The 18,725-nt window shown below is 35.8% G+C and overlaps 1 protein-coding gene across 10 annotated transcripts in view; it reads right to left on the bottom strand.

Moving 5' to 3' along the window:
- Nucleotides 1–18,725, bottom strand: part of PTPRT (protein tyrosine phosphatase receptor type T) — a 1,285,960-nt gene that overhangs the window by 191,839 nt on the left and 1,075,396 nt on the right. For all 10 annotated transcript variants that reach the window (XM_074292616.1, XM_074292619.1, XM_074292617.1 and 7 more), the window contains one exon: nt 3,091–3,127. In XM_074292616.1, coding sequence (XP_074148717.1) covers nt 3,091–3,127 — 37 coding nt within the window. The remainder of the gene's footprint in view (nt 1–3,090; nt 3,128–18,725) is intronic.

The following is an 18,725-nucleotide window of genomic DNA, read 5'->3' as shown; positions in this document are numbered from 1 at the left end:
AGATGCTATGGCCAATGATTGCTGTTAAGTATACAATCACATATCTTTATGTACTATGTGTATATCTAAAATCTAACTTAATATGGACTCTTTGGATATATTTTCATGAATAAGTATTTATTTTATTTATCATTCTTTTTATTCTGCCATATCATTTCTTATAATACATATATACATATGTGATACATACATTTTCATGCTATTACATGATCCATTCATTCACTATCTAGTCTGGGATACAGTATTTGAAAAAAAAATAGTTGTCCTTAAGAACAGAAAGTCTGCAATTACTGACAGGGATAGAAAACCAGGGACAGAGAATAAAATAAGGGAGACAAAGATATTGGGGATGCCATGTGAGAGATATGGTTTCATGATTTAGCTCCAAGGAGCAATTGTCAATGTGTCAATGATGGGGAAAAATGAGGGGGAGATGTTCTAATGTGTGAATCAACAAACACCTAGAAATGCTGATGATGGGCATGTTTTCCAGTGAAATACACTGAAAACACAAAAGAAAGAACTGGGGGATTTGGCTAGAAACGGTAACAGAATAACAGGCCACTGAAACAAGATGATAAAATCATACAATTTCCATATTTTAGGAAGAAAAATAAAATGTAACTAATATAAGATTAAATGATAATCTAATTAATCATAACACATCCAGATAATTTAGAAAAAGAAACAAAAGGGGATGATCTGCATGACATCAAGAAGAGAAATGTCAAAGAATAAGGGTATGGTATGTCAATATTTATTTAGTTGTTATTTGTCCTTCATTCTTGAAGAGAATCATGACATCAGAGAGAAGGCACCGTTACATGCAAATGAACTGGATTTAAGTGAGGGAGGGCTGGGCAAGGTCACCTGCCATCTCTTCCCCTTTGGAGCCATCTGAGTCCAGTGGCCAAATATAGATCAGGATGATTGGAGATGATTCTGAATGCGATGGGAGGCCTTGACCTTTTTAAGCTAAGATCTTCAACACTCAGTTTGACTGAAGCCACACCGAATCAGTGATTAAAACTAAATAGCAATTGAAGCAAATAATCTCCTCTTTTACCTAGTCAAAAAATCTAAATAAATAAAGAATAAATGTGTGCCAAAATTATTTAGTAATGTCTAGGGAGAAAGATCTCTCATTTAATGACCAATGTTGGCTTTGTTGATTGAAACATCAACTTCTCACATCTTGGTGGAAATGACCATTAAGTAGAAAGGGCTAGGTATTATGGGAAGAAGTGTTTTATGAACCTTGAAGGGCTACAGAAAAAGGAGTTATAACAATAACATTTTATCAATATCATTATTATTCTCTCCATTTAAATATTCATTGGTCAATTTTTAAAGCCATAATTTGTTCCTATGAATGAGTCTGCTCAGAGCTGGAAAAAGGATCTGTATACCTCAAACAAAGTCTGAAACTTGTGTCCCCTAAGGTACACTATTTGATTTGTCACAAAACATACTAACAAGTATTAGAGAACAAAATTTCTGACATTTAAAAAAAATTATTCAAAATATTAGGCTACAGAGGCAAAAGTAGAAGTTGCAAAGAGGCAAATATAGTTGATACATGATATTACCTTCCTAACAAGTAGAACATCCAAAAGTAGAATGGACTGTCTCCAAATCTAAAATCTATGATTTTGTGATTCCCCTCTATTATGGATGCAAGGCAGCTGTCTACCAATGGTTGTATCTTTGAACTCACCTACAAGGGATGGACAAACTTCTGTGCAGATGATGGGTATTACTTATCCTTCATAACATTCTTTTGTAAATGAGTAAATCAGTTTCTTGAATACAGTTCATATGAATTATTCCCTTAAAGTCTGATGGAAATAAGACTACTGATAAAAATCAAGTTCCTGAATATTGAGGGCTAAAGACCTATGTCTGACCTTGTGGTAAGGCATGTGGTGGGCCCTATCCTGATCTGTCAACCAAATGGATTCTCTTTTTCTGTGTCAGTCTCTCAGTAGGAAGAGAGAGGGCAAGGAAAAAAAAAACACAGGAAACCAAAGAGAGGAGAAAAGTAGATATAAGGAATAGAAGAGAATGAACTGGAAAGTAAAAGTTAGAAATGAGTAAAAGAGATGAAGCAGTGAGAGGAGAGAATTTTCCTGTTGACAGACTATAAGGAACACTGAATTTCTCTGGCACATCATCCTTAGCTCTATAATTCTACAGAGAACAAACTGTAGAGCAAGCATGGTGGGATACATTCAGAAAGACACACATATCATGATATGTCCTTAATTGAGACCTTTCCTATGGGACAGAGAGGATTCTTTAGTAATCACACAGACTCGAAGTAGGACAGAAAGATGGCAATAATCAGTGTCCATCATCCAGATGCAGCTGGATAAGCACCAAAGGAACTCAATAACTAATAGGCATTTGCCCAGAAGTTTCCACATTCTTAAAAAACCCTCTTTCCTTCCTTAATGCTGTCAATATAAACTGTCTACCTTGGACAGTGAATTGTCCTACATGCTGAGTTTCCTGGATAATTGATGGTATTCTTTACTCTGAACCATTTTTTTCCTCTGGTGGAAAAGTCTGCCGAGGGCAGTGATTTTTGTCAGTTTTATTTGTAGCCCATCAATTCCCTTCCTCCAAAAAGGGTATTTTATCTTTTTCTTCTCTACTGTCTGTGGCCCTGGGAGGAAACAAGTTGGGCACATGTGTCCCTTTCAAGATGGATGTGGAACAAATGGCAAGGCCTTAGTCCCCTTGTTTTCTCCTTGGTCTCTAAGCTTCCACCTAGTACTAATGCATCCATCTAATTTCCCAAAGAATTAGAAAAGTAGTGAACATGTGGATTTCATTTTTCCTCTTTTCTATACAGGAGTAGGTGCCTGTTGTTTTGTATGTGTGTAGATTTGCAATCTAAATGCAAATGGCTACACTAAAAATAACCATTCCTTTTTCTAGGCTATGGTCACTCCTGACTGGCTGCAGAGAAGCCTGAGGGTCCACTGACAGTAATGATAGCAAAGCTGTGTCATGACTGTACTTTGCTCCATGTTTGCAGCTGCTCTTAAATGGCCGCAAATGGAAAACACAGACACTCCCACATACCTTTTGTTGCCAGTCGAACACAGTTGATTTTGGTTTCCTGTGAACAACAAAAATGAGGAATGTGGTTAATCAGATGGAGTTTATTTTCTTTTACCATTATTATTTTAAATCATAGTTTATATATGTTTGTCTTTGAACACACTGCAGATGCCAGTTTTCAAAAAGGGGTCATCATAGAATTAGGTTTCTAGAGGTGGAAGTAAAGATGAGAGGACTCCAGTTTGGCTTTAGCTTCTGATGCTTTATAACTATATAAATATATAACCATGAGCAACTCACTTAACTTTTATCCTCAGTTTCTTCATCTGCCAAATATCCCCTATTTGGCAGGAGTGTTATAAGGCTCAAGGAAGAAAATGAATATACACACATATAATACACACTCACACACATATACACATATCTAAATATATATATATCATATATATTATGTCATAATATATGCAAAGCATTTTGGACATCCTTAGATGCACTTTATATACATTATCTCAAATGATGGTTGCAACAACTCTCTGAGGTAAGGAAACTTATTTATAGATGAGGCAATCTAGATTAAGAGAGATTAAGGAACTTACCCATTGTCATATAGCAAGCTGGAATTGGATTTAAGATCATTTCTCTCTGGACAACAAGTTCATCTATTGTGTATCATACTATTCCATGCTACTTCACAATGTACTAGATAAGAATAAATAATTAAACCTATTTCTTCTTCAAATATTCCCATTTTTGCTGACTATCTTCCTTCAGGCTTGTAACCTTAGACACTTCTGAGCTCTTCTCTTTCTTTTAACCATTATATCTGTCCAATTAGGAGATTTTATTGAGAACACATCCGCTATATTGCTAATAATAATTAATGATAATATTAACAGTAACATTTGTGTAGTGATTTAAGGTTTAGAAAGTGCTTTCCAAATATTTCATTCTTCTCTCCTAACAATTCCAGGAGATCAGTGCTATTTTGACCCACATTTTACAGATAAAGAAACTGAGGCACATAAAGATCAAGGGGCTTGTCCAGTACCATATACCTAGTAAGTGGTCAAGTCCAGATGTGAACTTAGATCTTCCTGGCTCCAGATGTAGTGCTCTTTCTACTATACCACTTAACTGCCTATGCCAGTCTTATTCTCTCTACTAATGCAGCCTTTACCTAGCTTACCCATCCTCATGACATAGAATATTGTAAAACTATCTGAAAACTACCCCTATCTAATCCATCATTTACAATTCTGAAAATCACATTATTTAAGCAAAAATATGACTATCACCCTTCCCTGCCTTCTCAAATCTTCAAGGACATCCTATTGCATGCATAATAACACGTAAAATCCTCATTTAGCTACTTAATGCTCTTTATAATCTGGTTCCTGTTACCTTTCAATAGTCTCATTCTATATCATAATTTTCTCCATACTTTCTGTTTTAGTCATCTTGGAGTACTGGCTGTTCTCTGCATACATCATTCTAACTCCTACTTCTTTGGGAGTTTACCTATGTGAACCTGTATACTTTTACACTAATGATTCTGTTTCTAAGGTACTCCTTCCCCATCTCCTCCTTGTAGAATCCCATTGCTTCCCTCATTGCACAACTCAGATTCAACCTCTTACATGGGGTCATTCTTGATCTCTCAATTATTTTCACTCTATTATTAGAAATTTCTGTATATTTATGTGTGTATACATACATATATATGAAGAAATTATATATAATATATTGTGTGTTGTATATGTTTGTCAGGGTGAATGATTGGCTATCTTCCTAGTATGTAATAAAGCTTTTTGAAAGTGGGGTCAGTTTTATTTTTATCTTTATATGCCCTGAACATTGCATAGTATCTGGATAAAATAAGACTTTAATAAATATTAACTGAATGCAATTATCATTATCATAACTTATACTACATGTTTCAAATGAAACAATATGATCCAGAGCTATAATGGGCCATTTTGATTCTTTGGTCAAATGGCACTAAATGTTCTCTTATCAACCACAGAAGTTTGGAGAGGGAGAATCACCAACAAAGACCATAAAACACAAGATCCTATGTAGGAAGAACCCTGTCTACTGCTTCCTGTAGAGCTTATCACTTTGAGAAGGAGCAAGGCAGGAACAAGTTAGAGAGGCACTCCCCTGGGCCTGTGACCACCAGGGTAGGAAGTGAACTGGTGGCTACCTAGTTTAATTAATTATTCTTGCTAATAAATTTCTGTCCTGCCACATGAATAAAAAATGCTATAAAATGAAATAAATTTAAGATTATATAATTCTTTAAATAACTATTAAAATATTTGTATTCTATAAATTTTAGTGCCCTTAAAGCAAAATTCGTTGTGCCTCTGATGAGGATTCTTTGAAAATCTGAGCTCAAGTCAAAAGTTATACTTGCATGATCTCTGCACTGGAGTTTGGAGTCTAGTTAATTAAAAAAATAATTCATCAAACTAGAATTTCAGGTTCTACAACTTAATATGGTAGAGAAATTCTTCTATTTAAAAAGGTTTATTCAGCCTTTAAGAGAGGTAATAGGTTGAAAAAAAAACAACAAAACACAACATATCATTTTGTAATGATGGTACTTTTGTATCAGCATCACAGAAAATACTGAAGCCCCATCCATCTAATTTAAAACCGTTCCCCTTTTCCAAAGTCCTTTTGGTGCCATGTCCATTTGATAAAATGTCATCAATAACAAATGAATTCAAGTAGTATAGTGGAATGAAAAGAATTTCTTGAATTGGGAATTGAGACATGGCTCAAATCCAAGCTTTGCTTATAACTTTTTATGGGACTTTAAACAAGTTCCTTTTCCTCACCTGGCCTCATTCCCCTATAAAATAATAGGACTGACCTCAGGTTGTTCAGTTGTTTTCAGTCATTTCTAACTCTTTATAACTCCATTTGGGGTTTTCTAGGCAGAAATATTGAAGTAGTTTGCTATTTACTTTTGAGCTCATTTTACAGAAAAGGAAACTGAGGTAAACAGGGTTAAGTGACTTGCCCAGGGTCACACAGCTTTGGATTCAGGAAGAGAAGACTTTCTGACTCCAGGCTTAATATTCTACCCATTACTCTTCTTAGCTGCTCCAATGATCTCTGTGTTCCCTCTGACAAACTATAATCTTCTATGATTTCTGTTTACACGTGGAGATCACACTCACATTCCTTCCACAATTTGCTTATAAAATGATTTCCAAATATTTCATTTTATCCTCACAAGAACCCCAGGAGATAGGGGTTTTATTACCCACATTTTACAGGTGAAGAAACTGAGGGGCAGAAAGGTCAAGTGTCCAGGATCACATGCCTGGTAAGTGGTCAAAATCTCTGGTTTCTTATTGTGTTGCTTACAGAACTGTAAGCAAAGAGGTGGACATTGCAGCTTTGCTGGTGTCCTAAATTGCTACCCAAGGCTGGTTTTCAGGAGTTGTGCTGTGTGCTCTGTTACATGACAATAATAAAGAACAGCTTTATTTCCAGAAAGCAGGCTGAGCAGATTGTGATTTTTTTTTAATCCAGTTTTGACTTGTAAATGGAGTTTGAGAAATCTGGAAGTCATCGATGAGATACCTTGTCACTGGTGCCGAATCACTTTGAAGCCTCAAATTATTAGAGCCATTTAACATGGCAGGCTCATCATTTAGGGACAGTGAATGAGAGATGCTTTTCCTTGGGCAATGGCAGCAGACCAGCATGCAAATTCTCACTCACTTTCTCTTATACAGTACCAGGCTGAAGATATTCCATCAACATCTGAAAAAGGTTACAAGAGGCCAAAGGGCAGACAGTCTATTATTTGGGCCAGAATTTCATCTGAGAATCATGTTTGTCCTTGGGCTCACAATGAATCTCAGAAAACAAGCACTCAATCAGGTGATGATAGCTGAGGGGATAAGAGCCTCATACTAGGCACTGTGGGAGCAAGATTAAAGAAATAGGAAATAATAATCACTGATGCTCATATTGTATTTAAATGTTTAATGAAAATTTTCTCCTTTGAGAAAGGAGGATGTCTATTTTCCCCATTGATTTATAAAAATACTCTATGAAGAAAATGTCCTTATCAATATTGGTAACCAAGTGCTCTTTAACTTAGTCTTAAAAATTTTCTTGGGACAATAATACTATATGAGGATCAGTTCTAATGGAAGTGGCTCTCTTCAACAATGAGAAGGTCCAAATCAGTTCCAATTGATCAGTGATGAACAGAACCAGCTACACCCAGTGAAACAACATTGGAAAATGAATATGGATCACAACATAGCATTTCCACTCTTTCTGTTTTTGTTTGCTTGTGTTTTTGTTTTTCTTCCTCAGTTATTTTTACTTTTCTAAGTCCGATTTTTCTTGTGCAACAAAATAATTGTGTAATTATATGGTATCTAATATATACTTTAACATGTATGGGATTGCCTGCCATCTAGGGGAGGGGGTGGAGAAAAGAGAGGAAAAGTTGGAACAGAAGTTTTTGCAAGGGTCAATGTTGAAAAATTACCCATGCATATGTTTTGTCAATAAAAAGTTATAATAATAAAAAATAAAAATTTGAAAAAAATTTAAAAATAAAAAAAATTCTTGAGAGTAACAAAAAGTTAAGAGTCTTGTCCGAGATCACAGAGCCAACATGAAACAGAGCTATAACTTACAACTTACAACTAGGTTGTCCTTATATTCAGGGGTCAGTGTTTCTTATATTATATTGTTCCTTATCTATGACATGAGTATATAATATCTGTAGTGTAACATAATATCTATATAGTATAACATAATATATATATATAATATAATTTAGTGTAATAAAATATCTGTAGTGTAGTGTAAATCAAAATAATCACTATAATTTGTTATCCTTATCAGAAAGATTAAGAAACTGAGACTCAGGGAGCTTGATCTATTTGCCCCACATACCTAAAGGGTAGTGAGATGGCACAGTATATAGAGTGCTGGGGCTGAGGTCAGGCTGATGTCATCTTTGTGAGTTCAAATCTGTCCTTAGACATTATCTGTGTGATCTTGGTTAAGTCACTTAACCTCATTTTCTCACTTTTCTTATTTGTAAAATGAGCTGGACAAGGAAATGGCAAACCACTCTAGTGTCTCTGCCAAGAAAAGTCCAAATGGAAAAGCACTCACATGTTCACAAATGTTGTAGCAGTCTTTTTTTTTTTTGTAGTGCTAAGGAACTGGACATTGAGTGGATGACCATCAGTTGGAGAATGACTGAATGAGTTATGGTATATGAAAGTAATGGAATATTATTATTCTATAAGAAATGATCAGCAGGATGATTTCAGAGAGGCCTGAAGAGACTTACATGAACCAAGAGAAACTGTATATATTAACAACAAAATCATGTCATGATAAATTTGTGATGGATGGACTTGGCTCTTTTGAACAGTGCAGTGATTCAAAGCAATTCCAAGAGATTTGTGATAGAAAGTGCCAACTACATCTAGAGAGCAAGCTATGGAGGCTGAATGTGGTTCAAAGCATGGCATTTTCATCTTGTTGTTGTTGTTGTTTTACTTATTTGTTTTTCCCTTTTTTGTGCTTTTTCCTTTTTGGTCTGATTTTTTGGTTCATGACAAATTTGGAGATTTTTTTTTTTTGCAGAGGTTTTACAAGTATAAAAAGTGAAAAAAAAGAAAATCCCAAATGGAGTTATGAAGAGTTGGATATGATTTTAAAGGACCCAACAACAACAATTATAGCTAATGCCAGAAGAATTTGGACCCATATCTTCTAAACAACAAATTCAGTACTATATCCATTATAAGCTCACAAGGAATTTAACATCCTGAGTTTATATTCCCTAACTTTAAAAACACATTTATGGATGATAAGTCATAACACTGTGGGTCAGAAATCCTTGTTCCACTAATAACTCACTATGTGACCTATATCATATCACTAATATAATATCATATCATATAATATAATATGATATGATATGATATGATATGATATGATATGATATATGTAATATAATATAATATAATGACCTATATCATATCACTAATATAATATAATATCACTAATAACTCACTATGTGACCATATCATAAGAGCATTTGTGTGCCTGAATGTCATGGTATATAAGGTGAGGGGTTCAGACAAATTGATGACCCATCTAGCCTAACTGAAATTCTTTAATTCAGTAAGAGCTATAAGGATTGGCTCTTTGTAGATATAAAAAGAAAGGTGATATATCACTCAAGCACATAATCTTGCCAGCATGGAAAATCAAGCCAAAATATAACTTAATTAGACACATTCATAGAATCAGAGATATAGAGCTGAAAAGGACCTCAGAGACAATCTAATCGAAATTTCATTCTACAGAGAAGACTGAGGCACTGGGCTTTTAAGTGAATTGCCTCAAATTACATAGGTAGTAAGAGTCAGAACTCTTTCCAGTATATTAGACTGCCTTCAATTATCTTTGAGAAGGGTCTAATGCTTAAATCAAGAGTTTAGAATCCAAGTTTACATGCCTGGATAAGCCTCAGGATGCTGGGGAAGTCCCTGATGCCCCTTGTGGTCCCTCCACTCAGATCTAATGAGACCTTGATGATACAGGCTTCCCAGTTAGCAAAGCCTTTGAGCTGTAATTACTAATTGATGTTTGTAAAGTATTTTAAATCCTCAGGTGACAGATGTAATCAAGGGGCAATTTATTATGGTAATTGTTATTAGTATAGATCATCAGTATTTGTAGATGTCACTTCTCTCTGCAAGCAGGTGTGTCAAGATTAGAGGGGAACAGAAGCTTTGAGTTAAATAAAAGAGTATCCACTATTTCTACAGCATATCCATACCCCCAGTAGGCAGAACTCTGGTGCTGAGAGAATTTTTAGAAGGATGATGATCAGAGTTAGTACTAGATAGGACCTTGGAGGCCCTTCATTTTACACACGAGGTGAGGGAAGTCAAGAGAAGGAAATGTAAGATGCAAAAATCAGCTGCTCTGATTTCAAATCTAGTGGAATTCACCATCCCTCCCATTAATGTTAATGATTTATATAATCAAACTAGACATTTTTAATTTTTCTGGGGTAAGACACACCTGGTAGAACTAAGAATTCTAGTACTCTAAGTATATATGCTTTAAGTATGCAGAGGACAATCAGATCCAGAAAGTCTGGACCTATATCTTAGGATGCATGTCCCCCAAACCTGATCTTCTCCTCCAATCCCTAGGAGAAAACATTGTTGAGGAAAAACCATGTAGAGTGATTGAGTTAATAAGCATTTATTAAATTCCTCCTACATGCTGGGCTTTGTGGGATATAAAGAAAAGTAAACCTCAGTTCCTAACTAGCTAGTCAGTTCTCAGGCTCTGTGAATAAAAAAACTCCTTCTAAGCTGACTTTCCTTCCCTAGAAGTACCTTCAGAGCCAGAAGGTTTAATAATGAATCCTGCTGGCCCAGGAACACAAATGAGATATGCTTGTCCATGGACAATGATTCTAGTCTTTGAAATTAACGTGGGTCTCTCATCATCCTAGTAACTCTTCTCTAGATGACCAAAGTCCATCCTAAATTATAGTACCTGATTAACTTTATGTCCCCTTTCCTCCTGGGGCAACTAAACTAATAAATAACTCAAGGGAATAATGCAGAGATGATAAGCTTAGATTTCAAGAAAGCATTTGACAAAATCTCTCATACTGTGCTTATGGCTAAAATTGAAAGACTCAGGCAAGATGATAATACAAATAAAGGGATTAGGAACTAGTTGAATGACCATACCCCCAAAATAATCATTAATGTGTCGATGTCAGTTTCAAGGGAAACTTTTAAAGGGAGAACGCCAATGTTTTGTTTTTGATTCCTGACTGATCAGCATTTATTTCATTAAGTTAGATGAGAATATAGATAAATACATTCATCATTCTCCAGACCTGTAAATCCCCTTGTTTTAAATCAAGAGCCCATTATGTTTTTTGGTGTTATGAATCTTTTTGGCATTATGGTTGAAAATATAGAACAAATTCAGAGTCTCTAGATTATAAACCTCTACTCATGACTTGAGGGTAGAGTTGAAGGACTTTGGAGGCAACCATACCTGACGAAAAATTCCTTTTTCACTTTTTCTAACAAGTGGTCATCTGGACTCCAGCTGGGAAGAACCTATTACCTCTCAGGGCAAACCATTCCACTTTTGGAGAATTTTAAGGACTATTTGTAGTTTTATCCTCTAACTCCTAGGAGAACAAGTTTAATCCCCTTTTCACATATCAGTCCTTTAAATATTTGAAGATATAGACCTTATTTCTTCTAAATATTCTCTTTTCCCAGCTAAATATTTCCAGTTTTTTCAACTAATCATCTATATATGTTCTCTAGCCCTCTCAATATCTAAATCATCATATTCCATATGTTACCCAGATGATCTATGGTTTTTCTGAAATATGGTATCTAGAACTTACGCTGAATTCCAGATGGATCTGATCAAGGCAGAATATGACAGAATCAGTCTCTTCTATTCTAAATAGTACCTGTCTCTTTTAACATTGCATTTTTGGCTTCTATGCAAAATACTCATGACTCCTACTGAATTTGCAGTTTGCTAAAAACCCCAAATAATTTTCACAGAAATAGTTGTCTTGCTAAGCCTCTACTGTCTTTTACTTGAGATGGTAATTTCAATTCAAGAATAGAAATTTTCATTGATCCTAATTACATTTTATTTTATTCAATTTTATCCCTCATTTGTGCCTATAGAAAGCTTTTGGGAACAGAGCCCTGTCTTTTAGTGAGCTACCTGGACAAGCTTTGTGTCTTATGTGCACTTTACATTTATGCTATCTATGATATCATCTGAATCATGATATAAATGTTGAACCATAGTGGTACTGCCAAAGACAGATTACTAGTGTCTTCCCTGAGAGGTTTCCATCTGATCTGAAATTGACCCATTAATGGCAATTCCTTGGATTGTTGCTAAGCCAATTCCAAATCTTACTTGAACTATCACCTTATTTGTGTCTTTCCATTTTATCCAAAAATATGCTATGAAAGTTTTAAAGTGTTTTGCTGAAATTTAATCATACCAGATCTGTACCATTCCCTCATGCTATTAGAACTAGCTGTTACCCAGAGAAACAAAAGGAAATAAGGTTAGTTTGATTTTTGTTCTGATGACAAAGAGAAAGGAAAGAGATGGTCCTCTGAAAGGAAAACAGAATTATAGAGAGAAGTAGCATGGAACAAGAAAGAATAGGGGATATGAAGTCATATGATTTGAATCCTGGCTCTATTTCAGTATTCAAGTTCTGATTGTGGGCAAATCACTTAATCTCTCAGGGTCTTTAGTTTGCTAATTTGGTGGACTAGAGCGCTTCTGAGGTGTTTTCCACTAAGACCCCATAATCATAGTGCCAACAACACAGTAGGCACAAAGAAGGCTCTCTTGGCTGACCTCATGTCTGCCTAGCTCATTATGGAGAACTGAGTTTGGAAAGGACTGGGAAAACAGTTTCTTTAGCCTTCAGCTACAACAGACTTCCAACATTATTTGAAATTTTGAGATTATGAAGGTCCTGGGATAAGGGCAGACAAAACAAAGGAAAAGCTCATGGGAAAGTCCATTAGCAGAGAAGTTAAAGTCATGTGGCTGCTCATGATTATAGTTGGAAACAACTGTTCAGGAATTTTAGCTGTGTCCAATTCTTCATTATGTCATTTGGAGTTTTCTTGGCAAAGATACTGGAGTGATTTGTCATTTTCTTCTTTAGCTCATTTTACAGATGAAGAAACTGAGGCAGACATTTGGAAGTTCATAAGCCTGCAAATAGTGGGAAAATGGCCATGGGTAGAAATTGGAAATAGATAGCAGTTGCCATCTTGAATTCTTAAATGATGCTGATTTGCCTTCTCATATCCTGATTTACTAATTGGAGGACTCCTTTCCCATATCAAGCCTGGACTCCCTTTGATCACTTTAGCCTCTGCAGTCTGTAATTGGTTCTTCTCTGTCCTTTTCTGAGCCCCATCCTAGCCTTTGGCCTTAGCTTCCTATTATAAAACTTGGATTCAAATTTTGCTCTTTCTTATGGGAGTGGTCTGTGGTAAGTTACTCTCCCTTTGGAAGCTTTATTCTCTTTATCAGTAATAATAATAGCTTTCATTTACATAGCACTTTAAGATTTGAAAAGTTCTTTACATATAATATTTTCCTCAAAGCCATAAAATAAAGAGGTGAGATGAGATGATCTTAACAATCCCTTCTAGTTCCAAATCCCGTGTGACATTTTTTCTACTTCAATGACTAAGGCCATTTTGGTTCAGGAATTTCACTTATGCAGTAACAACAAATCCAAACAAACTGAAATTCTATTTTCAATGAGGAAACTAGAAGCCCTTCCTCTGTTTAACAGCAACTAAAAACTCATGCATGGTTTAGCTGACAAAAATTAATTAAGCATTTCCAGCTGGGTGTAGGAAACCAGAGGTTAAATTTTGTCTTTGAGGACCTCAGGTCAGTTTTGTGTACGACAAGAAGGAGCTCGAGAGTAGGGTTTTGTTGAGAGAAAGTCCCAGGGTGAAATGTCCAGTGATGCAATGATGGCCAAATATACAATTTCTGCTAATTTCCCCCCAGGGGATTTGTTGATATAATGGAAAGAGTACTTTTGCAATTAGTGGACTTGGATTCATATCCTTCTTTTGCTACTAGCAATATAATCTTGAGTAAAGTCACTTAACCTCAACTAAGCTATGGAGGATTTGGTCCATATTGAACCAGGTGGGGATGATCCCTGAGGTCCTTTTCAAATGGATATAAATGGTCACATCACTGGAAACAATGTTCTTAGGGAGCAATCATGTAATAGTCATATGGGTAAATAATAGTATGGCTTGTCACCTATCTTCTATTTTCCAGACAAATCAGTCTTCAAATAGGAGTAGAAGGAAAAGTAGAGAAGGAGAAAAAGGGGAAAGTAAGAGTGAAAGGGAGGAGAAAAAAGGAAAAGATTAGGTTTGGGAAGAAGGAAAAAGAAGACTGTAAGCTGGAGAAAGAAAAGGAATAGGATCCAGAAACAGATAACTTAGGACTGGGAGTAAGGGGAAAGAGGGACAAATAAGAGAAAGATAAATCTATGAGAGTTTGGGAAAAGAAAAATGAAAGAAGATATCTAACCTAGCCCAGACTGTTTCAATTCTGTTTCAGTAAAACTGTGGCCTGTTCAGATACAAAACCTACCACTTCCAGTCCCAAACCTGGAATTTCTCTTCTCTCTGTACTGAGTTCTGGGTTCTCCAAACTATAGGGAGTGTTTTAAGTTAATTCTGTTTTTTTTTTTTAATCCAGCTAACTTTATTGTTTTGTTATATTAGAATTTCATTTACAGAGGAGACAGGGATTGAGGTATCAAGACATTGCAAACAACATTGTGGATGGGCACTAGAATGAATAATTAGCCTTTTTAAATAATCTTTTTTTTTTTAAAGAGAAATTTAGCATATCCACAGAACTCTAGAATCTTAGAATAAGAAAAGCCCTTATATATCATGGTCTTCCTATTCAATGTAAACATCTCTTCTAGAGCAAAGCTCCAAATGGGGTCACACAACAATGTGAGGATCGTGAAATTATGAATTATTATCAGTAAATGTTTGATTTGTTTACGTATTTCATATACCTACATAGGCAGAGTTATGTAAAAATTTCTCAGGCAAAAAGGAGTTGCAAAAAAGGATCCTTAATGTAATACCAATAATGCTAACATTAATAGTAATAATAGCAACTATCATTTTAATAATATTTTTAGGTTAGCAAAACACTTTACATAGAACACTGTGAGACTGAGGCTATTACCTTCATTTTACAAATGAGGAAACTGAAGCTGAGGATAGCTTAAGTGACTTGCCAGGATCACACGAGGAAGCATCTGATGCTTAGTCAAGCACTTCATTTACTTTAGCTACTCTAGCAGTCTGCAATAGTCATTCAACCAAGTCATTCAACTTCCAAAGAAGAGGGAACATTACCCCAATTCTATTGTTGGTTGTTAGGGAGTCTTCCTTCCTTCTTACTGAAATAAGGTCTGCCTCTCTGTAACTTTTTCCTATCATTATTATTAGTTCTCTCCTTTAGAGAAATGGAGAATAAATTGAGCATTCTGCTTTCCCTCCTGCTTTTTCAGATAGAAGTAGGCAATGATCATATCAGGTCAACTATTCATATCCATGTCTGAAATGATTTTGAGTCCCTTTTACCTAACTGCTACCCTTCCTTTCTTGACATTTTCCAATTTGTCAATGGCCTTCAAATGCACCTGCTGTAAGGGATGATTCTTATCTGTTCATAAGGAAAAGATGAGGGAACCATGGCCTATAAAGGTTCAATAATTTACTTAGGTCATGCTGGGATGAAGTAGTAGAGCTAGGTTATAAAACAAGCCTCCCTCTAACTTCTTCCTGTCCTCCCAATTCTTCTCTCTGAAGAACAAGGACTCTGTTCCCTCTTCATCCACAGGTAATTCATGTTCATGTCCTTTAAGTCTCGTATAGTCTAAACAGCTATTTCCTAAGCAGGTCAGGATGCACCTCTATTTGGAAACATTTTGTCAGCAGCAAGTACTTAAAAATAATTAAATCTGACTTCTTTACAAATATTCTGTGGCTTTGAATTTTCTCTAATTTAATCCCAAACAGCTGTTCTCCAAACACAATGACCTCTTTCAACACATTTCAGCCTTCTAACAGTTCTTTAAAAGCAAAACATGCTAGTTAAGATGCTCAGTAAGAGAAAAATGAAAATGACCCTCTGATTTCACACTTTTCTTTTTTTGAGTTAGTTCTGACAGACCTCCTTTAAATGGATCAGCTTTATTCCATATTAATGGAATGGTGAGGGAGAGAAAGACTACTGAATTGCCAATGAGAATACTTGGGTTCAGATCCCAGTACTGCCACATTTACCCTTGTGACCTGGGTAAAATACTTAACCCCTTCTTGCTTTAGTTTCCTTATCTATAAAGTGAGACTAGGTCATATGATCTAGCCATTAATAAATAATAAAAATAAATAAAATTAAAGTAAAAAGAAAGAAAGACTTAATAAATAAATAAAATAAAGTCATTGATAAGCAAGGCAGCTCTTGTTTATCCTTGATAAGCCAAAAACATCCAAAAGAAGATGAGCAGAGTGATAAAAGACAAGGAGTCCATGTCCTACAAGGATCTGGGATGGAACTGGGGATGTTTAGCCTTTGGAAAAGTTCGGGGGATACATGACAACTGTCCTCAAGCAAGAAAAGAAAGAACTGTCACCAGGAAGAGAAATTAGCTATATTATGATTTGCTCTCAGAGAGCCTAGCAACTAGGCTTGTATCAGTTGCAAGCAGCTATTAAAGCATTCATTTAGTGCATCATCTTTGCTAGGTATTAATAATAAAAAGAGAAAAATGAAATGGTCCATACCTTCAAAGAATTTACACCCTATTTGGATTGGAGGTAGGGATAATATATCCTCATATAAATATATACAAAATGTACATGTATAAATATAAGGTAATTTTTTTGGAGGGAATAAAGAAAGGTAGCCTAACAGCTGAACAGATAATAAATGAGCTCATGCTGGTGATTTCTGATGAAACCTAAGTATTCTAAGAGGTGGATATAAGCATGTACTCCAACAAGCATAGTGGGCACCTTGTACAAAGAAATGGATATGAATGATAAAATATCAAGAGTAGCTCATAGCAAGAAGGCCAGATAGGATGTGTAGTAAAGTGTGGGAAAGGAGGTGATGAGAAAAGAGATAAATTCTGGCTTGACGTACTGACAAATTTCATAGTAATCAGGACCCTTTCAAAGTGAAATGAGACACCTCTGGAGGTGATGGGTCCATCCTCGTGGTATCTTTCTCTTTAATCAAAGTCCAGATGATTACTGATTGAGTGTAGTACAGAGAGGGACCTTTATCATGTTTGGGTTGGAACTTGATGGTGTTTGAAGACCCTTGTTTGTCTGAAATGTTGTGATGCTATTGCCTACAGAGCCCCTTCTAACTACAAATCTATGATCCTAAGTATTTTCTCCACATACAACAGAGAAGAAAATAGCATTGGCCAACAAGAGGTATCTCTGGTTCCAATTTTATATTAATTTGCCACACTTGTTTTATATCCAACTGTTAATTATGCTCTTTTCAACTTAACAATGGTGGCTAATGGTAAAAGAGAAGAACAGTAGACTCAGCAGAGCTCATTCTATGAAGAGGAGAATAGAAACCATGTCTAATTGCACTCTGAGGCTGCATGCTTTAGTGAACTCTATCCAAAGCCCCATTCAGGAACAAACCAAGATCACTGGGTCTCTAGATGCAAGCATTGGGAAGAAGTCATTTTGGACTCCCAAGTTCTCAGAAGGGAATGAAGCTTTAAAAACTTGTTTTTTGCCTCTAAGAGAATGAAAATCTTAAGATTCATTAACCAGACAAATCAACAGAGCAGGGGAGGTGTTGGTATTTCTGTGCTTTATGCTGGTTATAACCTATTTGGAGTAGATACCTAATCTAGTTCCTCCCCACAGGAGAGACAATGACAAGACGGAAAGCAAGGTAGAAGCACACTTTATGGTAACTTGACTGGTAGGCAGATTCCATCCAGGAAGAGTTTTATTTAAATGAACAATAATTATCAGAGCTAAGACAATGATAGACCAGTTTGAGACTTAAACATGAGTGCATCCTTTCCTGAACTGAAGCCCTTCAGTGTAAATGAGACAAATACTGGCCAGTTAAAAAGAACCAATGTATACTAATCATTTATCTTCCCAGAGACATGTCATCAGGTTGCCCACAAGGCTATAGAAGTTAATACGAAATCACCTTGTCTGCCCTATGCCATATTTTCTCTACTTGGGCCATGACCTCCACCTCTTCCTCATGAATCATCTAAATTCTCCCCAGATCACTCTGTTCTGATGCATGCAATTTTGTCTTATTATGCTCCATGTCACGTCCCAGCCCTAAGTGGTACTCCCAACCTTCTTTTCAGTTTCCCTGTACATCTAGTTTCTCCTCTTCAGCATGTGAGCTCCTTGAGAGCAGGAAATATATTTTTGCTTCAGTATTTAGCACGTAGTAAGTGCTTAATAAAAGCTCTCTCTATGAAGATCCGAGTACAAATCTGGCTTTAGGGACTTAATAGTTATGGAGTCCTGAGTAAGTTACATAATTCTGTTTTTTCAGTTTTCTCATTTGTAAAATGATCTGGAAAAGGAAATGGCAAACCACCGAAATAATTTTGCCAAGAAAACCCCAAATGGGGTCATGAAGATTTGGATACAACTGAAACAAATGAACAACAAAAAAACTATTCAATCAACTAGCATTTATTAAAACCTCCTAGCTGGAAACAGAGTGTATGCCCCTCAATTGGAGAATGGCTGAATAAATTGTGGTATATGAATGTTATTATTGTTCTGTAAGAAATGACCAACAGGATGATTTCAGAAAGGTCTGGAGAGACTTACATGAACTGATGCTGAGTGAAATGAGCAGAACCAGGAGATCATTATATACTTCAACAACAATACTATGTAATGATCAATTCTGATGCATGTGGCCCTCTTCAACAATGAGATGAAACAAATCAGTTCCAATAGAGCAGTAAT

This window comes from Sminthopsis crassicaudata, chromosome 2 (genome assembly GCF_048593235.1).
Source record: "Sminthopsis crassicaudata isolate SCR6 chromosome 2, ASM4859323v1, whole genome shotgun sequence".
Classification (NCBI taxonomy): Eukaryota; Metazoa; Chordata; class Mammalia; order Dasyuromorphia; family Dasyuridae; genus Sminthopsis; species Sminthopsis crassicaudata.
This window is presented reverse-complemented; position numbering and strand designations above follow the sequence as displayed.